This window comes from Elephas maximus, chromosome 10 (genome assembly GCF_024166365.1).
Source record: "Elephas maximus indicus isolate mEleMax1 chromosome 10, mEleMax1 primary haplotype, whole genome shotgun sequence".
NCBI classification, from domain to species: domain Eukaryota; kingdom Metazoa; phylum Chordata; class Mammalia; order Proboscidea; family Elephantidae; genus Elephas; species Elephas maximus.
The window spans coordinates 63,223,901-63,243,545 of NC_064828.1; the positions used below are offsets into that span (position 1 = coordinate 63,223,901).

The window sequence follows — 19,645 nt, forward strand, 5'->3', positions numbered from 1 at the left end:
AACTCAGTGGAAGGGCATGGTATTCTGAGACATAAAATCAATACTGAAGAGACCCCCCCCACTCTTGAAACATCCGCTTTTGTTAAAAAAAAAAAAAAAAAAAAAACACATCCCAGAAATTGAAGGCACATCCCTTGTCACTGGCTTTGTGATGCTGTGGAACAGTTTACAAACGTCCTAACGAATACTGTGCTGCTTTTTTTTTCCTTTGCCCCCTTTTGGCTATTTTGTTTTTATCATTGCTGTTTATTGAATTATAAATCACTGGAAGCAAAGAACTTTTCCAGGAAATAGCTGGTAGCTTTTGATAGATTTGGACATCTGAATGGTGGTTTCTCCTGATACAAGCGTTGGTCCCAACAACTTTTCCTAGGTTTGGAAAACCTGTGATGTGTTCTCCGCGTTTTTGCAATTGTTATTTCCTTCAATTGCATTACCCAGTTTACAGGTAATTTGTGCAGATGCAATAATATTTTCCTTTTCTGTGCTGCATTATAGTGGACTCTCTTAAAAGACCTTTTAAGTGACAATTAACATTCGAGTTTAAATTCAGCAGCTACCAAAGGAAATAACTGGACAGAAGTAACAGACCAATGGACTGATACTCCCTGCCTTTATTAATTTCCCAAACACAGGCAATAACAACCGTCTCTGAGTGTATGTCACCCGCTCGTTCCTTATCCCACCTTTCTCAACCCTGGTCATGCGTTAGAATCACCCGGGGAACCTAAGATCTCAGGCTGAATCCCAGCCAATTAAATTAGTATACAAGCATTAGTTTTTAAAGTTCTGCAGATGATTTCACTGTGCAGCCAAGATTGAGACCACAACTCTACCAGTGGCCGGTGAGTTTCTTTTGACAGGTGTTGTAAGATGTGTCCTGATTTTAGATATGTTAAAGTGCGAGGAAAGAAAAACTCACAAAAAACAGTCAACCTTTGCATCTGAGAAATAGGAAAATGGGGTATTATTATTAGTGTTAGTCTAGCTCTAGGAAGATTCTGACCATGAAAAATATCATATTTTCTGGGAGAACCTATGTTCCTTAGTTATCCTTCTTTATAGTGTCTTTGAAAGTCTCTACAGGGAGCGTGCCCCAGTGATTATTACATTTCCTTTAGATACTGCCAGAGACCTGATGAGAGGCTTTAGCATGAAGCCTGCCTGCTACCATGCACTCTGATAACTGAATATCTCAGGGGTAGAAAAAGAAAAACACTGTGTGAAATGTGTCTGAATCTCCTTGTGACTGAATCTGCCCGTTTTGCTTTTTGCTGGCTTTGGGCTCGAACTGGCATCTGATGTCTTTACTCCCCCTGGATTGGCCCTTGGTGCTTCACCCGGTCCTTTGGAACACCCCCGGATTGGCCCTCAGTGCTTCACCCAGTCCTTTGGAATACCCCCCGGATTGGCCCTCGGAGCTTCACCCGGTCCTTTGGAACACCCCCTGGATTGGCCCTCGGTGCTTCACCCGGTCCTTTGGAACACCCCCCGGATTGGCCCTCGGTGCTTCACCCAGTCCTTTGGAACACCCGCTGGGTTGGCCGTCGGTGCTTCACCTGACCCTTTGAAACACTCCTCACCCATCTCCAAGGCATAGAGAGCAGATGCTCAGATTCTCTTAACACCAAGAAAGTCTGTTCCCTCAACCAGGAAAATGAACAGCTAGCTTACACCCAGCATGCGCATTGTAGGTGGTAATTGCAAACCAAAAAATCAAACCCATTGCCATGGAGTTGAAATTTGACTCATAGTAACACTACAGAACAGAGTAGAACTGGCCCATAGGGTTTCCAGAATTGTAATTATTATTTTACAGATAATCTTGAATTTCATTAAGAATTTTAAAATCTAAACAATTCAGAGAGGCCTACCTAAGGCCACCACCCCACCCTCCCAACTTAAAAACTACCATATACCGCATTGCAAACACCCCACCGTGAGATGCAACTTGGCAGCACAGTGAGTGCTCTTTAATTTTCCTGTTTGTAGAAAACTGACATTTAGATTTCAAAATTTACAAAATGACCAGCAACCTTTCATCCATGCTTATGAATTCCACTTTGTAGACACATATAAGGAGATTATTCCATGTTCAAAAAGTAAGACTTGTCCCCAGACGGCATTATTCCACATCCTGTAGATGCCCCGGCCATGTGGTACCCAAGATCCATTTGGGACTGTGTCATCTTCCATCTGCTCTTCGCCGTGGTCAGTGGGCCCAGATCTGCATTCTCTGCTGGGTCCTTTGCCGTGGTCAGTGGGCCCAGATCTGCATTCTCTGCTGGGTCTCTGACCAGACTGCAGCAATCCGTTCAAGCCTCTTCACTTCAGCCAGCGCCCATGCATGTGCTATGTAGCATTCTGATTGCTTCTACATCCTTGGAAATGGCCCACCTTTCTGTCAGTTGGCCAACCAGCACCTGGATGAAAAGTTTTGCTTCTCCTGGTAATATCCTTTTTAAGTTGTGCACCTTGTTTGCCCTTGAACATTTTCTCTGCTTCCTGATGCACTTTTTGTTACTGTTTCTGGAAAGCCAGTACTCTGACTTGTGGAACTTTGTAAATTACATACAGTCTGTAATGCTTCTTATCTGTTACAGGATTCCTTAGAATACTTAAATAAGTCAGTGATTGGAGAGCTGCCAAAGGGTCCAGATCACCCAGTTCCACAAGACTGTTGTTGATGAGAATGAGTTCTGTCAAACAGGGTAGAGACAGATTAAATCCCTTACCTATATGGCATATTCTGTGATTGCTCACCAATGATGTTTTCAGTCTTCACAACAGAGGAAAACCATCCAGTTTCCTGATTTCATTGTTAGAAAAATCAATAGCATCAAACTGGTCTAAGGTAACACCTAGATTTTCAATGACAGGAATTTTATAACCCCGGAGGTCCAGCTGTCATCTGGCACGGCGTTGGTGTACTGCGCCGTGGGCTGGATCAGCTCCGCCGTCAGCGCTACCATCCTGCTGCCACCTGCTTCCCTGTGCCCCGGCCCATTGCTTCTCGCCAACATCTCCCAAGGCTGTAATTCTTTACCGAAGCAGACTGCTATGTTTCTCCTTCGGAGTGGCTTTGAGTGCTTAGCCACTGCACCACCAGGGCTCCTTGGTGGTAATTGTCCTACCCTTTACTTCTCGGTCTTAGTTAAAATCTTGAAGACACGGAGTTTGATAGTGGCATGGAGTTTCGGCTGAACCTCAGAAGTTTGTAAGATTGATTTCTTTCTGATGAAGGTATTTGCGGTTTTTCAGCAGGTATATCAGATCTAAGTATATTACGTATACACAGATAGTCAAAGGTTGCCTATTCTGCAAAGCCTAATGGTTTCGCCAAAGTGCCAGTGATGAAGCTAACCTCTTGAGAAGCTGCAGTTAACCACCATCTGCTCATTATAGTAAGCCTGCCGAGCGGATAAGACCGGAGATGTATTTCTTAGCTCTGACAGCCACACTGCCCACCAGTCAATTAGGGAAATATATTGAGTGGAGCAGTCTCCTCACAGACCATACATGGAAATCAGCATTACAGTAGGAATAATTAGGACCCTCATTTACTGCACATGACTTGTTCATTATAAACTCATTGACTACTAGCTAAGAACAGCTTAGAAACAGAATATAAAGCAGTTCATGTTTAATATCTCCATCTTAAAAGTAGTTTGTTAAATGGCAACATACCATTAAATCAATAAATTCAATAAATCTTTAGTACTAGAAGTGGTCTATGGAATAAAGATGGGCCTAGTTAATTATAGAAGAAAACAGACTGCTGTGATAGATGGGCAGGAATAACAAAGAAGGATTTAAAATTTTAAATTCAAGTTAGAGAGGAGTTTTAGAAATTTGGTAAGCTATTGCATAAAACAGCTTATAGTTATTTTTAAAAAAGCCTCCTTGAGAAAGATCAGATAAATATTTAAATTCTGGTTTATAAAGTTTTTTCTTAATATTTCATGTTTAACGTCTTAATATCTGAATGTGATGTGATTAAGAATATAGTTTTATTGAATAATACTTTTGAATTTTTGAATAATGCTTTTCAACATTTTTGAATAATCTTTATTTTCTTTTGTGATTCTCTGTTCAACATGTATTAAAATCTTTGAGTTATTTATTTGTAGTTGATCATGGTAGTACTATACTATTTTGATTATTGTTACTTTAATATAGATTTTAATGTGTTTTACAAGTCAAGTTATTGCTTTTTCTCCAAATTTCCTTGCCTACATCCTTCCATTCATTCTTGCAGAAACATTTGACAAATATTTTGTCAAGTTCCTAAGAAAGACATTATCTCTGAAGAAGATGGTGGTAAGAGCCATTACTGACAGTTGGATAATGTTACTGACAGTTTAATAATAGAGGGAGGGTGTGGGTCTCTGGCCTTGTTAGCAGACTGCGCACAGTTTATATTTTCTAAGACTTCACAGCTCTCTTTGTGTACCAGGCACTGTTCTGAGTGTTTTACATGTATTATTTGATTTTACCCTGAAAACAACCCTATTGTTGCCCCCACTTTAGAGATGTGGAAACTGTGGGTGGGTTTCCATCGCTTGCTGGTGTACTGTGGAGCTAGGACCAGTGCTCAGGGAGTCAGTAGCCAGATATTGAGCTCACTTATGCACTCAGGGTCGCCTGGTAGTACAGAGTGTAGAATTTATTTAATAACTAAGTTATATTTAACATGCTTTTCATCTCTATTGCACAAAGCACTGTTACATGCTTTATCTCACTTTATGCCCCTGTTTTTTGTATGTTACATACAAGAATACATAATTGAACGTATCATCCTTATTAAAGAATTATAGCTGTTGTTGAGGACCACTGGTTTATACCTTCATGAAACTTTCTCTCACAAGTTTGTTTCATTTCCTTTATGGTTTCCTTTATCATATACATTAAAAATCACGGGCATAAATCAAAAGATACCAGTTTGTAAGTTGTTAATAGGGAGTTAAAATTTTACATTCAGCCATGCTTATGAACGAAATTACAATTTTTTTTGATTCATTAATTATTAGAGAATTTTAGAAAAAATATTGGAAAAAGAGGCAAGAACACTAACCAAAATATTCACCCTTTCAGATTTCATGGTGATTTTTTATTATTACCTGGTAGGAGAAGGAAAGTAGACATAAGCAACATTTGTAACCACTAAGGGCACGTAAGGAAGCCTGGTGATGCAGTGGTTAAAGCGCTCAACTGCTAACTGAAAGGTCGAAGGTTCAAACACACCAGCCGCTCCATTAAAGAAGGATGTGGCAGTCTCCTTCCCTAAAGATTTATGGCCTTGGCAACTCTATGGGGCAGTTCTACTCTGTCCTATAGGGCTGCTGTGAGTTGGAGTGGATTCTGCCACGACAGGTTAAGGATACGTAGGGGGCAGTGGTAGAATTCTTCCTCGGTTTAATTCCTGGCCTCTGTACCTCATGTGCAGCTGTCTGTCAGTGGAGGCTTAAATGTTGCTGTGATGCTGAACAGGCTTCAGTTCCAGACAAAGACAGACTAGGAAGAATAGCGTGGCAGTCTGCTTCCAAAACTTAGCCAATGCAAACCCTTCAGACCAAAACCGGTCATGGGGATGGTGCACCATTATGGAATGGTTACCACGAGCTGGGGCTGACTCCATGGCAGGTAACAACAACAAGGGTATGTAAGAGCAGTTTTTGAATTGCCTCCTTAACCGTTGCCAGTTATTCTACTTTCTCCACCATTATGGCTGAAAGGAAAGGGACAAATGAAAGGCCATGTTAGGAAGACAGAGAACATAATGTGGAGGCAATCTCTATCAGACAGGAAGAGGAAGTAAATTAAAACCCTTCAGTTTCCTGAGGAACTATAAGAGGTAGAGTAAGGAGATCAGGTCCTAGGTTCTGGGACCACTCCATCTCAATGTTGGGTTTTATCTGAGAGAATAAGGGCTGCGGAAGCATTGGGCAAGTTTGGGGAGATAGGAACAGACTATTAAGGTGCAGTGTGAGGGAGGCTGTAAGGCGAGTTCTCATGTTAGGCTCCAGGTCGTGTCCAACACTGACTGTTGCAGCACAGACTTGGCAAAGGAAGGCATCCTGTCTGATGAGCCCAAGACAGGGCTCCTGGTATCCTGTGCCCACTAGGCTTCATGTTTAGGAGATCCTTTGAGTGTTGCAATGAAGCCGCTTTCTAAAATTAAGATATACTTCACATACCACAAGATTCGTCATTTTAAAGATGAGCCACATATATAGCTGTGGTGGGGTGGAAAAAAAATTAATAAATCCAAAGGATGGGATGGATGTTTCTGTGCATTTAGTTGTTCTGTTGTTCATTATTATTCAATACCCAGAATTCTGTATTACATCCGAGGGGCTGGTTCTTCAGATGAACACAAAATTTAAGTAGCCTCAGTTATGTGTGATATATTATGTCAGACTCCAAGTTCCTTAAACAGGTGTCTCTGAGGCAAAGATATTTAGCTGGCAAAAATATTTGAAGACTATGTGCAGGAGTCTTTAGTGTATTTATATAAATTATAAGGTAGTGTGACCTGAGAAATTCTTTGTTTAATTATTATAGTTCCCTTGATTCATAATCAGAAATGCTGATTTAATAGCAAGCCCACCTTTCTTATCAGTCAGTTGAATAGCTCTTATCAGTGAGTGAAAAATGTGTGAAAAGATTAATGCACACATTAGAGGCAGAAACACAAGAATCTCATTTCCAGAAAATAGAAAGATTTCTTGCAAATCACTTAATTAGCTGTATGATGAAATGCCGGGGGTCAAAACACTGTTAATCTTAGTACCACAAAGTAAGGAATGGTTAATGTGTTTCAGTAGGTAGTGAACAGAAGAGAAGAAAAGAGAAAGAAGAGAAACGAGACCAACAGAGGAAGAAGAAGAAAATCCCAGGGTAGAGTGTGAGGAGAAAGGGATGTTCAGAAACCACAGTGGGTGGGCAGATAGCAGCATCTGCTCCCAACCATCTAAGGTGCCACTTGGTGAGACTGTAACCTAGACCATAGTACTTTATTTTTTTTATTATGAGAAAAATATTACCTAACAATATCAAATATTACTGTTAATAATACTATAATAGTAAAAAAAAATTTAATATTTCTGTTAGGTAATATTATTCTTATAATAAAAAAAATGAAGGCAGTTCATTTTAAAAGCGTAAGACAGTGTAAGATCCATAATGTAATTATCTTAAAACAACTGTATTGTTGAGCCATTAAAAAAATATTAAAAGAACCAGGTTTGGAAAAATCAGTGACACTTTATTTGATGTGACAAGGTCGTAGCTTTTTAAAAAGTGCTTTTGTTAATATATGTCTCCAATGCTTGGAGACACACCCCAGTAAGTGTCTGAACTGTAGACATTTCATATGAAGTTAAGGTTCAGGAGATAAGTAAAACCGGGGGACAGTGACAATACTCTCAAGGAAACGGGATAAAGAGCAGGTACTTTCAAGAGCTCTGGGGGGTTTCCAAGGAGCCCATGGGTGGCACACATGGTTAAGCTTTCAGCTATGAACTGAAAGGTTGGCAGTTCAAATCCACCTCCGAAAAAAGTCCTGGCGATCTGCGTCTGAAAGTTTACAACCGTCGAAAACCCTATAAAGTACAGTTCTACTCTGGCACACATGGGGTCTCCAAGAGTCAGAACCCACTCCATGGCAACTGGTTTTTTTTTTTTTTTTAGACTTTCCAATTACAGTTTGCAGAAGTATTGCCTCGACAAAGGTGAATTGTCACCCTAAATAGATAAGAACTAAAAAATTCTAAACAGACACATGAGGCTGTCTCATAAAAATCATTTATTTGCACAGCAGAAATGACAGTTTTTTCTAGTATGGTAGCTGTATGCATCTATAATTGCAATTCAGTGTAAACTACGTGTTACAAATCACTGGAAATCTAATTAGCAGGATGGATTTAATAAAGAACAAGAATAACTATGAGTCTACAGCGGCCCAGCCATCGAGGCTCATTGGAGATTAAATCAAATATCAAACTAGTGTTGCCCAGCAACGGAGATTTTCTGTAGCCAAGAAAAACCACAACGGACATAAACAGGATAGCACCCATTCAATAAATTAGGTATACTTAACTAGAAAAACATTGTAACTGATAGAAATAATCTAAATAAAGTAAGCACGAAAGTAAATAATTAGCTATTTACATATATTACTTTTTGCCAAAACTTTAATTTGTTAGCTTTCCCATCCTACCTTACCTCTCCCCTTCTATTTGTTAACCTTTTATTCACGGAGAATTGCTTGGCTCGCTGGCAAATATTTAGGCAACTAATCAGAACCTCCTGCAATCTTCTGAGGTCCTGAATTTTCTAAAATATTGTGTTGACTGAAGAACCTGAAAGGTAATTCTACATAGAAGTAATAAGCTCTATCACTCTGTTATCAGTCATAGCAAAGACATATAATTTCATTTTCTTCCAAACATCATTTGAACTACTTCAGAAAGTTAGGTTGTGAATGGCAGCAAAGCGGATGAAATTTTCATTTGTAGCAGGCACAGGTAGTGTGCACGGTGAGGTGAAAAGCATGTTTATCCTGAGAATGCGAATGGACTGCAACTTAAGATCTCCTGTTACTGAGAATGGGTCCTCCTCTCTCTGGTCATTAACGATAATGTCCCCAGTTAGTGAATTCTCTCCACTAGAAAAAAATGAACACCTGCCATCCATTTTTAAGGTTTAGTGTCATCGCAGCATGAACAAATAAGAAGGCCAGTATCATTACTACCAAAGAAAGGCTCTGGGATGACCCATCGTTAAAATATCACAGTTGAAAAGTCATTGAGTTGGTACTTAGAGAGGGAACAATGCATTGGTCCTATGGCCAGAATGTATGGATTTTTAGCATCATTTTGGGCATCTGAAAGGTCTTGCCAATAAGCCCCTTTGCCCCTTGTTTGTTTCCTTTGTAGTACGTATTATAATTTGTAATTATTGATTTGATTTTTGGTTTATTCTTCTACTAGAATATAAGCTCCAGGCAGGCAGGGACCTTGCCTATCTTATTCAGCACTGTGTCTCCAGTGTCTAGAACAGTGCTTAGTCCATGATAGGTTCTCAATTGATAATCTGTATCAAATAAATGAACCAAATCATTAAGTCCCCTGGTCTGCATATGTCTAGGAGCCTCCCAATTTCATGCAATGGCCAGAGTTTTGGGTCTGCCCAATTACTTGGCTACCCTAATTATCCTATCCCACTGTGAACCTTTGTACAGCAGTGCTTTAATGGATTAGTAAAACTTCACAATGCTAGATTCATTCTGCCCCACTCCCATAGGTTAGCTATGCAGAGCCAACACTGCACGAGAGGTAACAGGACAAGAACATTCTAGGAGGTAAATGGCAATCTCCAAAGTCAGCTCATTCTTCCCTACCTCCCCCTACAACCTGTTTATCTGCTAGAAAGCATAATAAAAAAATCATCGGGGGGGGTTTTCTCTTGGCAGTGCCAGTTCAGTAAGTCTCCAATAAGATGGCCAGAAAAGAAAATATAACTCACCTAAATAAAAAACTAAGTTAAATAAAAGCAAAATTTGGGAGTGACACGGTGGGCTGTCTAGGTCTTGTGTTGGTAGAATTGCTGAACATGGAAGTGAATGCAGGCATTATATACCAGTGGAGAGGCTGGAAGGGAAGGGGGCAGAGCTGTGGGATATGAAGACTATAGATGACCAGTTTTTCTCTCCTCCTTCTCCCTCTCCTCATCCCACTGCACGCTGGCTGAGCTCCTCGCTGTGGCTCTCCCATGGAGGTAAGAACAGGCAGCTGGCGGCTCCACAGTTCATCCTTAGGCTATCGATGCTCTGCTGGAGTAGAAGTCAGGTACTGGGAGCCCAGTGTGAAGTGTGACCTGGGGAAAGAGAATGTGAGTCCTGCGAGGCACCCCAGGCACCCCCTTTCCCACACAGCCAGTGCATAGTAGGTGTGCTCCTAATACAAAAGGGATTTTCTCACTTCTCTTTAACATCTGTTTTCGAGGGCCAAGTAGAACTCTGCCTGTGGTAACTGGGTGGGCTCCCAAATCTGTGGTGACACGTAGTAATATAGTTCTCATCCATCTGCTTCTTTTAAGAACTCTAGGGAGAATATGTTTCTTGTGACTGAAGATACAGGCCTTGATTTGTAGGTAGCAGAGTCTGTTGACCATACTGCAGTGACCACTGCCAACTTCATGGATGGAGAACAGCTTAGCAGACACAACCTTTCTCTTATTGTCCACTAGTCATTCAAACTAGGGTAAACCTTTCATTCTGGGGTTGGATAAATTATTGCCAATTATGAAGAAGCATGGCCACTTACACTGTTTGATCAATTTCTGTTCAGCCCCTTGCCTCAGTGGATAAAAACCAAAAACCAAAGCCACTGCCATCAAGTTGATTCTGACTCATAGCAACCCTATAGGCCAGAGTAGAACTGCCCCATAAAGTTTCCAAGGAGCGCCTGACGGATTTGAACTGCCAACCCTTTGGTTAACAGCCGTAGCACTTAACCACTACGCCACAAGGCTTTCCCCTCAATGGATTAAAAAAAAAAAAAAAAAATTTTTTTTTTTTTAATCTACTTAGAAAAGACTAGAACCATTTTATCCAGTCATGTCATTTTCTCCCTTCTTGTCCCTGTCTTCCCCAGACCACAAGAGCCTTTGTCTGAAGATACTCAGAATGTCCTGGAAACTACTGAAGAGCGCTTCTAGTATTTTTTGAAAGGGAGACACCTGCAAGTGTGGAAAATTCTGAATGAAGTTTTTCTGAGGCTCCCTTTTGGGCAATTTATGGTTTTCTTTCTTGCAATATAGAGAGGCTGAACTCTGAAAGATTAGATTCCAGCCTTGCAGAAAACCCCATCTAGTTGCAGGAGTGAGAAGGACAGGGGTCACTCATGATGGAACCTGTGGTGACTGACTCTTTGACTGGGTTGCAATCACTTTTACTACATGTCCTGATAAACAGTGATGATTTCTTTTTTCTTTTCTTTCCTTTTTTTAACTAGCTCCCAAGACCGTAGTTCTGAACAAGGCAAAAATCACCTGCAACACTTTGAGCTCTCAAGTCCTGTCTATTTTAAGGCAACCATTTCCTGAATGAGGTCATAGCTGTTGATGAGAGGCCCAGCACAAGAGGGAAGAGGAAGCCCTAACAGTGGTCAGTAGGGCACATCCCTCCCTGAACTGCTCTTATCTCTCCCACCCAACCCTCACTCGGCTGCTCCTCCCCCTGCCCACTCATCTACCCCAGCTCACTGGCCTCTTCGCCCTTCCATGCTCACGTGGGCCCCCCCCCCCCCCGTCTTAGAAAATTTGCATAAGCTGTTCCGTCTGCCTGGAAAGCCTTTTGCCTAGATATCTATACAGTTCACTCCCCGCCTCCTTGAATGCTGTGTTCACCTGTGACTAACAAGGCCTATTAACCCCGACCACTCTATTTAGGATTGCAATGGCACTGCCTGACCCCAGATCTCTTGGTCCCCTTACTCTGCCCTTGGTCTTTTCTCCACTGCACTTATCACCCTCTAACATACTATATAATTAACTTAGTGGTTGTGTTTATTGTTTATTGCTTATTGTTTATTGTCTGTCTCCTGCAACTGGGAGGTAAGCTTTATGAGGGCAAGATTTTTATCTGTTTCTCCTCTGATGTATCCTAAATGCTTATAATAGTGCCTGGCATGTTATAGGCACTCAATAGATATTTGTTGAATGAATGAATAAATGAGAAGAACCTGTTGTTTTATAGCTACAATAAATCATAAGTAACTTGTAGGAAGGGACTATGTTTCATAATTTTATATCCCCAGAGCACCTAGCAGAGCTGAACAAGAGTGCAGAGAAGATACTTAGAAGTTCTGAAAACTACTAAACTTCAGTCTTCCATAGTCGCTTATTCTTTCAACCACTCAAGGAGCTTTGCATTAGTTATTTTATTTGTTTTCATGCCAGCTGGTTCAACGGTTTCATTTCTACTTAGTGATGAGACTAAATAGAGCTCAGAGGGATGATCATTACCAAACCATTAATAGAATTCCAGTTTCCCAGTTGCTGTTAACTGGACTGTGGCCAGGTATGGAAGGGACTTGTACTGGTTTGGAATCATGTCTGCTATTAGTGTTGATCCCTTTCCCTCCTCCTTTCCTCCATGTCTTGGTGTGGGCCTTACACTGTCATCTTTCCTCTCTCAGGGATTAGTTTAACTGCCATGGGCAGCCTTTGAAGCAGCTGTCATCAGAAGCTGCTTCTACATTCAGGGTGTGGTGCTTACCTGCACATTCCTGTTCAGGCTGACTGCAGGGAACAACAGGCCCTCCACATTCTCAAACGCTATGGGGCCTTGCTGTTCATCGTTGATAAAAAATGTCAAAGTTTTTCTATTTAAGTCGAGGAGTACCCCAATTGTGGCCCCCTTGGCAATCCCCCCCTCGGTTCTGTGGGAAAAGAAAACAATTGGGTTTTACTTGCTTGTCATCATTCTAGAAACTCCCTTTCTGTATGGTTGAACTAGTGCTTCTCAACCTTTAAAAATTATTGCCTCCCCCAGGACCCTAAACAATTTTTTCCTAATTGCTCCTCACTCACTGCATTAAATTTTGATATCACAGATATACTGTGTATCTACTTATGCACTGTAAATGTAGCTGTGCATTATATATAAAAAGAGAAATTTTTTTTTGCCCCCACCAAAACAAATTCCATCCCCCGCCCCCTCTTTGAGGAAGGTATTTCCCCCGTTGAGACTGCCTGGGTTAAACCATGGCTGCTCTGCTGTTGCTGAGAATGAACTCACATTCATATAGGGTCTCTACCACTGAGCCACAGCAGTAGAAAACAAAACACAAAAGACTAAAAAAAAAACAGTCTTTGGACTATCAGGGGCCTGACCATAGCTATGTTACACACTTTGCACAAATGGTGTGAATTAAATATCATTAAATTCAAAATGACTTAATTTGAAAATCAAAATAAAGAAGCACTTAAGATGAACCTAAATCATATGCATGAGAAATTGGATTTGGGGCCTTATGATATTCATTACATAGAAAAATTCATTCTGGAAAGATGGTAATTTTTTGAAACATTAATTTGAATCAAGAAGTTAGAGACTTTCTACAAAATGACATCTCAAAAGAGGAGCCTCCCCAGCAAAGAAATAATTACACTGTAGGAGATACAGTGATTTTAGGGACTCTGCACACAAACACCATTTTACAAAGAATTGTGCTTCCATTGATGGTTTCGCAAAGTGCCATTAAGCATGGAAAAGCCTGTTTGTCTTTTCTCCCTTCTTTGAGATCCAGCAATATCAAACTCTATCCTCCTTTCAGCAGAGCACAGACATTAAAAGTGCTGTTAGTCTCCTTGGGCATGCAGAATACAGACTGCACACAGTCATTAAAAGACAGGTTTACAAACCGCGACTTGTTCATTCACGGGTTCAGCAATGACAGCACAAGTGACATGCATGCAGTTTGCATGCAAGCAGACATATTTAGCTTTAAAAACGTGTTTCTCTGCGTAGTATGGCGGTTGTGTTATTACCCACTCCTTCTTTCCAAACTAAAGAAGCTAGAAGGGAAAGTAAGCATGGCACATAGGTGATGGCATCATGACTCTAGTGACAGAGGGCTCTTCAAAATATACATCCCTGAAGATAACTGCTTATCTACACCTCGTAGAATCTGATATCAAGCTGAAGTGGTATGGGCGTTCACTCCAAGTGAAATGCATAGAAAGTAGCCACGGGAAAGGAAAGGAAGGCCATAGGAGTCCTAATGGCCAGAGAAAGGCCAGTGATGAGTATACAGAGAAATCTGAGATAGTGAAGTCAGTTATCCTACCATTGCCTGGTTCGCTTTCCCCAGAGACACCAGTGGGAGCGTAACGTACCCTGGGGAAATCTTTGAGAAAAGACTGGGCACTCCTTTGCTAGGAAATCTGTGAAAATCCATTTGAAGAGGGAACACAAACCGAATGAAACCAATGAAAAATGAAGTCTAGGGAAAAATTTTTAGTATGTGTTAAATTATAATTTCCTATATTTTGGTGGTAGAGGAAACCCAAGGAGAGTACTAGATTCTCTTTCCCCAGCAAACTGGGAGCTCTGAATTCATACAATAATGAGAGAATACCTCAAAGTATACAGTTATTCTAACTGGCATCCATAAGATTTAATGAATGGGTTATATTCTGTGTAGTAGTATTGATAATAATCTTCAAGAACAACAATAGCTTCCGTTTTTAGATGCCACCAATGTGTCAGTCAATGCATTAGGCATTTTCACATCTCTTGTTTAATCTTCAGAATACTCCCTGTAGGGAAAAATTTTATTACTCCAATTTGGTGGATTTGGAAACTGAGGTTCAGAAAAATTAAGTAACTTGCCCCAAAGCACTTTTCTGGTAAACTGTAGGCCTGGGTTTTGAATCCTGGACTGTTTTCTTTAATGGATATGTATAGAGATCCTTAGTTTCCAGCCATGGGTGGAATATAGCAATGAGGGAACTAGGAAAGTGCTGACATCTCTGTCATTATGCAATGATAATGCATAATTACCAGCAGAATTGATTCAGCCATGAGTAATAGAACCTCTGTACTACTTAATGAAGACCACCTACTGGATTTCCTTAATGTTGTCTGATTAATAAGTCTTTGAACTTGGCTTTTAATGATTAGGCAGTTAACTTGCCTTGTGATATCATTTGCCATTATGATACCAAGTGCAAGGGAAGTGTAACAGTAGGAACTTTGGTAGCAACTAAAGGAAACTTTGGTTGGACAGTCAAATCTTCTAAACTTTGTTGTGGTTATTTCAGAGCACTTTGCTGATGTGGGTGTTTGGGGCAAGGGATGAGGGAGCCTGTGAGTGGGCTCTCATTCTCGACCAGAAGCCAACATGAAGAAGGCTTGGTTTGGGGGCTGCAGGGTACCTGTTGGTGTGCGAGTTGTTGTGCATGAACCAGCTCCGGTTATTGTCCACATACATTGCCCAAGCTTTGTCGTCCTTTCCCAACATCACATCCTTCATTACGTCGATGCGTGCCACACCAAAGGCAGGGTCAGGGTGGTTGTCATAGCGATCCACAGTTAGCTCCCAGTAGTGGACACCCTTGGAGAAGCCTGTCTTCCCCAGCACCACCCGGTCATCGTAGCTACTGCAGGTCACAGTCAGGTTGTCGTTGGAGAAGATGATGTCAGAGTGTGCCGAGCCAGGGTCGAACGCAAACCAGGCCACTGGGAACAACAGAAGGGAATTGGGTTAGTAAGGCTGACTCAACGAGCTCAACACCGTAACAGACTCTTGGGTGGGTGAGGAGTGTTGTGTCCTGTTTTCATGCTGCCATGCAGGAAGGAGGTGTCCAGGACCAGAAGAGGCCATAAGTGAGCAGACAGGGGGCACGTCCTGGGAAGTGGTACTCTCTGCACCCAGAAGCAGACGGAGGACACACGACCGATCAGCAGGGGTTACCTGACTCAGACTGCACTCCCAACCAGGTGATCCAGGAGTTAAGTGGCATCGATTTTGGAAGGTGCAAGTCCCTTCACTCGGTGACTGGCAGAACAGTGCACCAGAGACATAAAGGGAGAGGGGACCCACTAAACCCCTTGAGGCAGGGAGGCTAGGATCTAGAGTCCTAGATGGAGGAGGGATAAAACACACGGAGTGAAATCAGGAATGATTCCTTCAGCAGAATGGCTAAAATCCAGTTGTTTGGAAAATTTCCTCAGCTCTAGTGAAAGTTCAAAGGCTTTGAAGCTATCAGAAACATAATCTTCACTAGTGATTGTGACTGGGACATAGGTTGGATTGCTTCCTTCATAACTTAACAATATATTTTGCGTGTTATTCCTAAAACTAATAGGTAAAATATTTTGCTGGTGCAGTAGGTGTTTTGGACATCAGGTGCAGGTGGAATGATGTCTTTGTACACATTGTTAGGTCCCAAGTTCTAAATGCCTTTTGTAAATAACCCACTCTGAAGAGAGGTAATTGCTGATTTATTGAACCTGTGAGCTGCCTCACACGCACTTTGGTTTTTGCTATATGTAACAGAAGAAGGTTGTTCCGTACCTGCCAACAGCTTTTTAATGTCAACTGTTGTCATTCCAAGCGAAAGGCATGGAAGAGAGAAATAGGAAGCAAAATTGACATTGATAAGAAAACATGTCTCTTTTGATAATCTAATGCCAAAAAGGGCTCAATTTAAAATGCTACACACGCTACAACAGTTGGTCTGACTTGTACCTTTACCCACATTTAAGGCTCATAAAGCGTGCTTTGCACTGATGTATAAGAAAGCTGGGAGTGGGGAGAGTTAGCTTCTTTGAGGTATAACAAAAAATACAGGGACCATTTCCATTTTTTTAATGTATTTGAGAAATTGTTATAACGGGGTCAGAATGACAATTAGACAATTTTATTGACATAAAATAAGTTGCCACCATTTATTTTATGAAGAAAATTGAGCGTACCAACCACATAAGTAAAATGTAACAATTACAGTAAGTATACTTGCCTAATTGAGAGTAAGGTGCAGACTGTGGCTCAAAATTGCATCCTATAAAGAGATGTGTACATCAAAGCTATGCAACAACAACCAGGTTGATAAAAAGCACCAAATGAACAGTCACCAGAGGCCTGATTCATTAAAAACCAAAGCCCTTTTTGCAGTCCTTTACATTGCTGGGTAAAAATTGCTTCTCTTCTCTTTCAAAATGTAAAGTAGACGTTTTTACCATTTAATAAATCCTCCTCCAATTGATTCCAAACTCTGCAGCTTAAATTTTCATCATTTTCCAAGTTTAATCTTTTCCACTGAAGGTTCCATATGAAGAAGGCTTATGGTTTTAAGGCAGATAAACAGTCTTCCATTTGAAATGGAGGAGTCACTGAGTGTTGCTGTAACTCCTAATTCTGGCTATGCAAAAGGCTTTGTTGTGGCTTGGGCCTGGGTTAAATGATACATATATAACTGAACAGGTAATGTAACCCATATATTAATAAATACATCTGACGATTACTAATAATGACATGAATTGAACATAGTAAAAAATATTGTCTCCTTCGCTTATTTTACTACATCAATCCTTCTCACCTGAGGGAGGGGTGGGGGACTGATGGGGGTGGAAATGGTCTTGGAGATGTATTAGAATCACCTGTGGAGATTTTTTTTTTTTTTTTTAACTCTTCCTCTTTCTCCAAGATTTGGATACCGCCCCACCCCATGAGAACCTGCATCAGGACGGGGGAAGGCATGGCTAGCGTTAAAATATCCGCAGGTGTGTGATCTACAGTTTTGAGTCATGTTGGGAACTGACGTGGAAATGGGCACTAGAAGGTAGAGAAAGGATCATTTTTTTTCCAACTTAGGTCCTTCTGTGCTAATTTCCCAAACAATTGAAGAATAATCCCCAAAAACCCACTGCTGTGGAGTCAGTTCCCGCTATAGTGACCCTATAGGACAGATAAGAGTTACCCTATACAGTTTCCAAGATTGTAAATCTTTACAGAAGCAGACTGCTACATCTTTTTCCCGAGGAGCAGCTGCTGGGTCAGAACCGCCAACCTTTCAGCAAGCAGCCAAGCCCTTTAACCACTGGGCCACCAGGGCTCCTGAAGGAGAATACACTGACTTAAAATCATTTTAGAAGAATTAGGAAAGAAACTTAATATAAAGACAGGACGAACAACTAAGTTAAAAACAGAACTTAAAGATTATGTCCTTACTTTTGGTTAGTTTATTCTACTCTTGGATGAATTCATATACAAAAAAACCATCTTCTCCCAATTCATCGCTGATTTTTATGTTTAGTTTCTATCAATTGTCACTTTAACTCCTATTCATAGAGCTTGGTGAAAACAGACTGCTGGGAGTTTTAAAACGGAATTTCATATTCAGCTTTGTAGAATCTGAATAGGGCTTTTAAAATTTTTACATGAATCATGCCTTGTGTGAATCTTTTTCAAACAAGTATTCAAACAAGTATTCTCAATTTTTTTACACTACTTTAAACACACCATCATACATTTAAGATTCAACGATACTAGAACAATGCTGTTAAATACACCCATTAAATATCCCCAATCCCACATTTCATTTTATTCTTGAGACAATATACATTACAAAGACTGTAACAATATTTCAGAACAGTAGACACAAGTGAAAAAAGTTCCATAATGAAGCATGTTTGAAAGCCAGTAGTGCACAGAAAAACAATAAGGAACGTAAAGGCACAAAGAAAAATGTCATTTTAAAGAGAGCTTGAAGTCCCTGCAGCCTTTTTGCACTGTCATGCTGTGGCCTTCTTCATTCCAGGATGTGAGATGAGCAAAAAGAATTAAAAAAAACCAAAAGAACAAAAGAAACCTTTGGAAATGTGAAATGTGCGTCATGTGTATCCATGATTACAATATAGTCCTGAAGAGATCAATACGCCGGCATCTTAGATATTTTAAGATTCTATTTGCTAGACAGAGCTCATTCAAAGTAACACGTCTAGCTTCCCTGAAATCAGCCTAAAGCCCTGTCACCACCCCTGTGGCTGTGCGAAACTTCGGGGAGGTCAGACTTCAATTACTGGGATCTTTGAGAGTTAGGCGGTTAAGGGTTTCTAATTCAGTTTGCAGTGGCCCCTTCCCTTTGCTAGGCAAGATAACCAGCCACAGAGCACCACCGACTGTCCCACTAGTGAGTACGGGCTTTTACAGAAAATACTTTAATATTTTGCTCTCTGGTTTGCAAGGCTTTGTAGGATGCATTCTGCTGTTGGCGTGTTTTTATTTTTTTTCAATAAAGATCTCTTGAGTCTATGTTTAATCAGACCACTCCAGACTGGATGCACTGATCCAGTCTCCCAGGCACGCTGGATTCTTGGATACAGCAGGGTCGCAAACCTCCAAACCACTGCCCCGGCCTCCACTCAACCCGCGCCTATGCCGTGCTATGCCACTGCATGTTATGACAGAGCAGGTTATCCATGGTGGTAACAGCTTGTGCAAAAAGAACAACTTCACTTGTCACTTTCCAATGCCATTATACATCGACTACAGCTTAATGGTTGGTCGTAACACCACACAAACAAGAACGCACAAAGCCCCATCATCCCAGTGTTCCTCATACCGGAAGCAGACCACAGACAGAGACTAGCTCATTCCCCCTCTCCACGCACAAGGATGGCAAGAACAAAACACGGATTTCAGAGATTCCTTCAAGACACAGAGATCAAGAGCAAAGGTCAGACGAGCTCAGCTCACCCGGTGCATTGAGAGACTGTAAAGAGGAATGCAAGCTCAGCTGGTGGGGTGAGGATCGAAAATCAAAGTAGGATCTCCCGGGGAAGCTGGGTTGTAGATTAAGGGTGGAGGAGAAAGGACTCATTCTACGCAGCGGCAATCTTTCCGAAGGCACTGGAAAAGGGAGGGTCTGTTCTTCTGAATCTGTGTCTAAATGTAAGATGAATGCAAACTAGAGATCAGAACTCTGCCACCTGCCCATGTACCCCAAGACCTGCCTGACTGATGGATGCATCCACTCAAAGCCTCATCCACCCCGCAAGGAGGCACAACCAACATGGCTGGGGCTGGGAGGACCTTCTCAGCAGGCCAGGACCCAAGACCCAAGAGGATAC

General features: G+C 41.3%; 1 protein-coding gene, 1 long non-coding RNA gene and 1 pseudogene across 6 annotated transcripts in view; 1 reads left to right on the top strand and 2 right to left on the bottom strand.

Moving 5' to 3' along the window:
• Positions 1–2,049: 2,049 nt before the first annotated feature.
• LOC126083691 (U2 small nuclear ribonucleoprotein A'-like) lies at positions 2,050–2,972 on the bottom strand (annotated as a pseudogene).
• Positions 2,973–7,797: 4,825 nt separating this feature from the next.
• Positions 7,798–19,645, bottom strand: part of TRIM9 (tripartite motif containing 9) — a 112,409-nt gene continuing 100,561 nt past the window's right edge. Inside the window, exons 8-13 of one of the 5 annotated variants that reach the window (XM_049897928.1) lie at positions 19,272–19,460; positions 16,534–16,575; positions 16,089–16,112; positions 15,001–15,250; positions 12,284–12,446; positions 7,798–9,879 (exon numbers count right to left, since the gene is read on the bottom strand). In XM_049897928.1, the coding sequence (XP_049753885.1) occupies positions 9,817–9,879; positions 12,284–12,446; positions 15,001–15,250; positions 16,089–16,112; positions 16,534–16,575; positions 19,272–19,460 (731 nt within the window). In that variant the 3' untranslated portion in view covers positions 7,798–9,816. Of the gene's footprint in view, positions 9,880–12,018; positions 12,447–14,946; positions 15,251–16,088; positions 16,113–16,533; positions 16,576–19,271; positions 19,461–19,645 lie in introns of those variants that run through there. The other 4 variants (XM_049897926.1, XM_049897927.1, XM_049897930.1 and 1 more) reach the window with 4 other exon arrangements.
• The window catches only part of LOC126083870 (uncharacterized), a 47,384-nt gene continuing 38,761 nt past the window's right edge, over positions 11,023–19,645 (top strand). The window contains exon 1 of the long non-coding RNA XR_007518886.1: positions 11,023–11,170. This is a non-coding gene — a long non-coding RNA (uncharacterized LOC126083870). The remainder of the gene's footprint in view (positions 11,171–19,645) is intronic.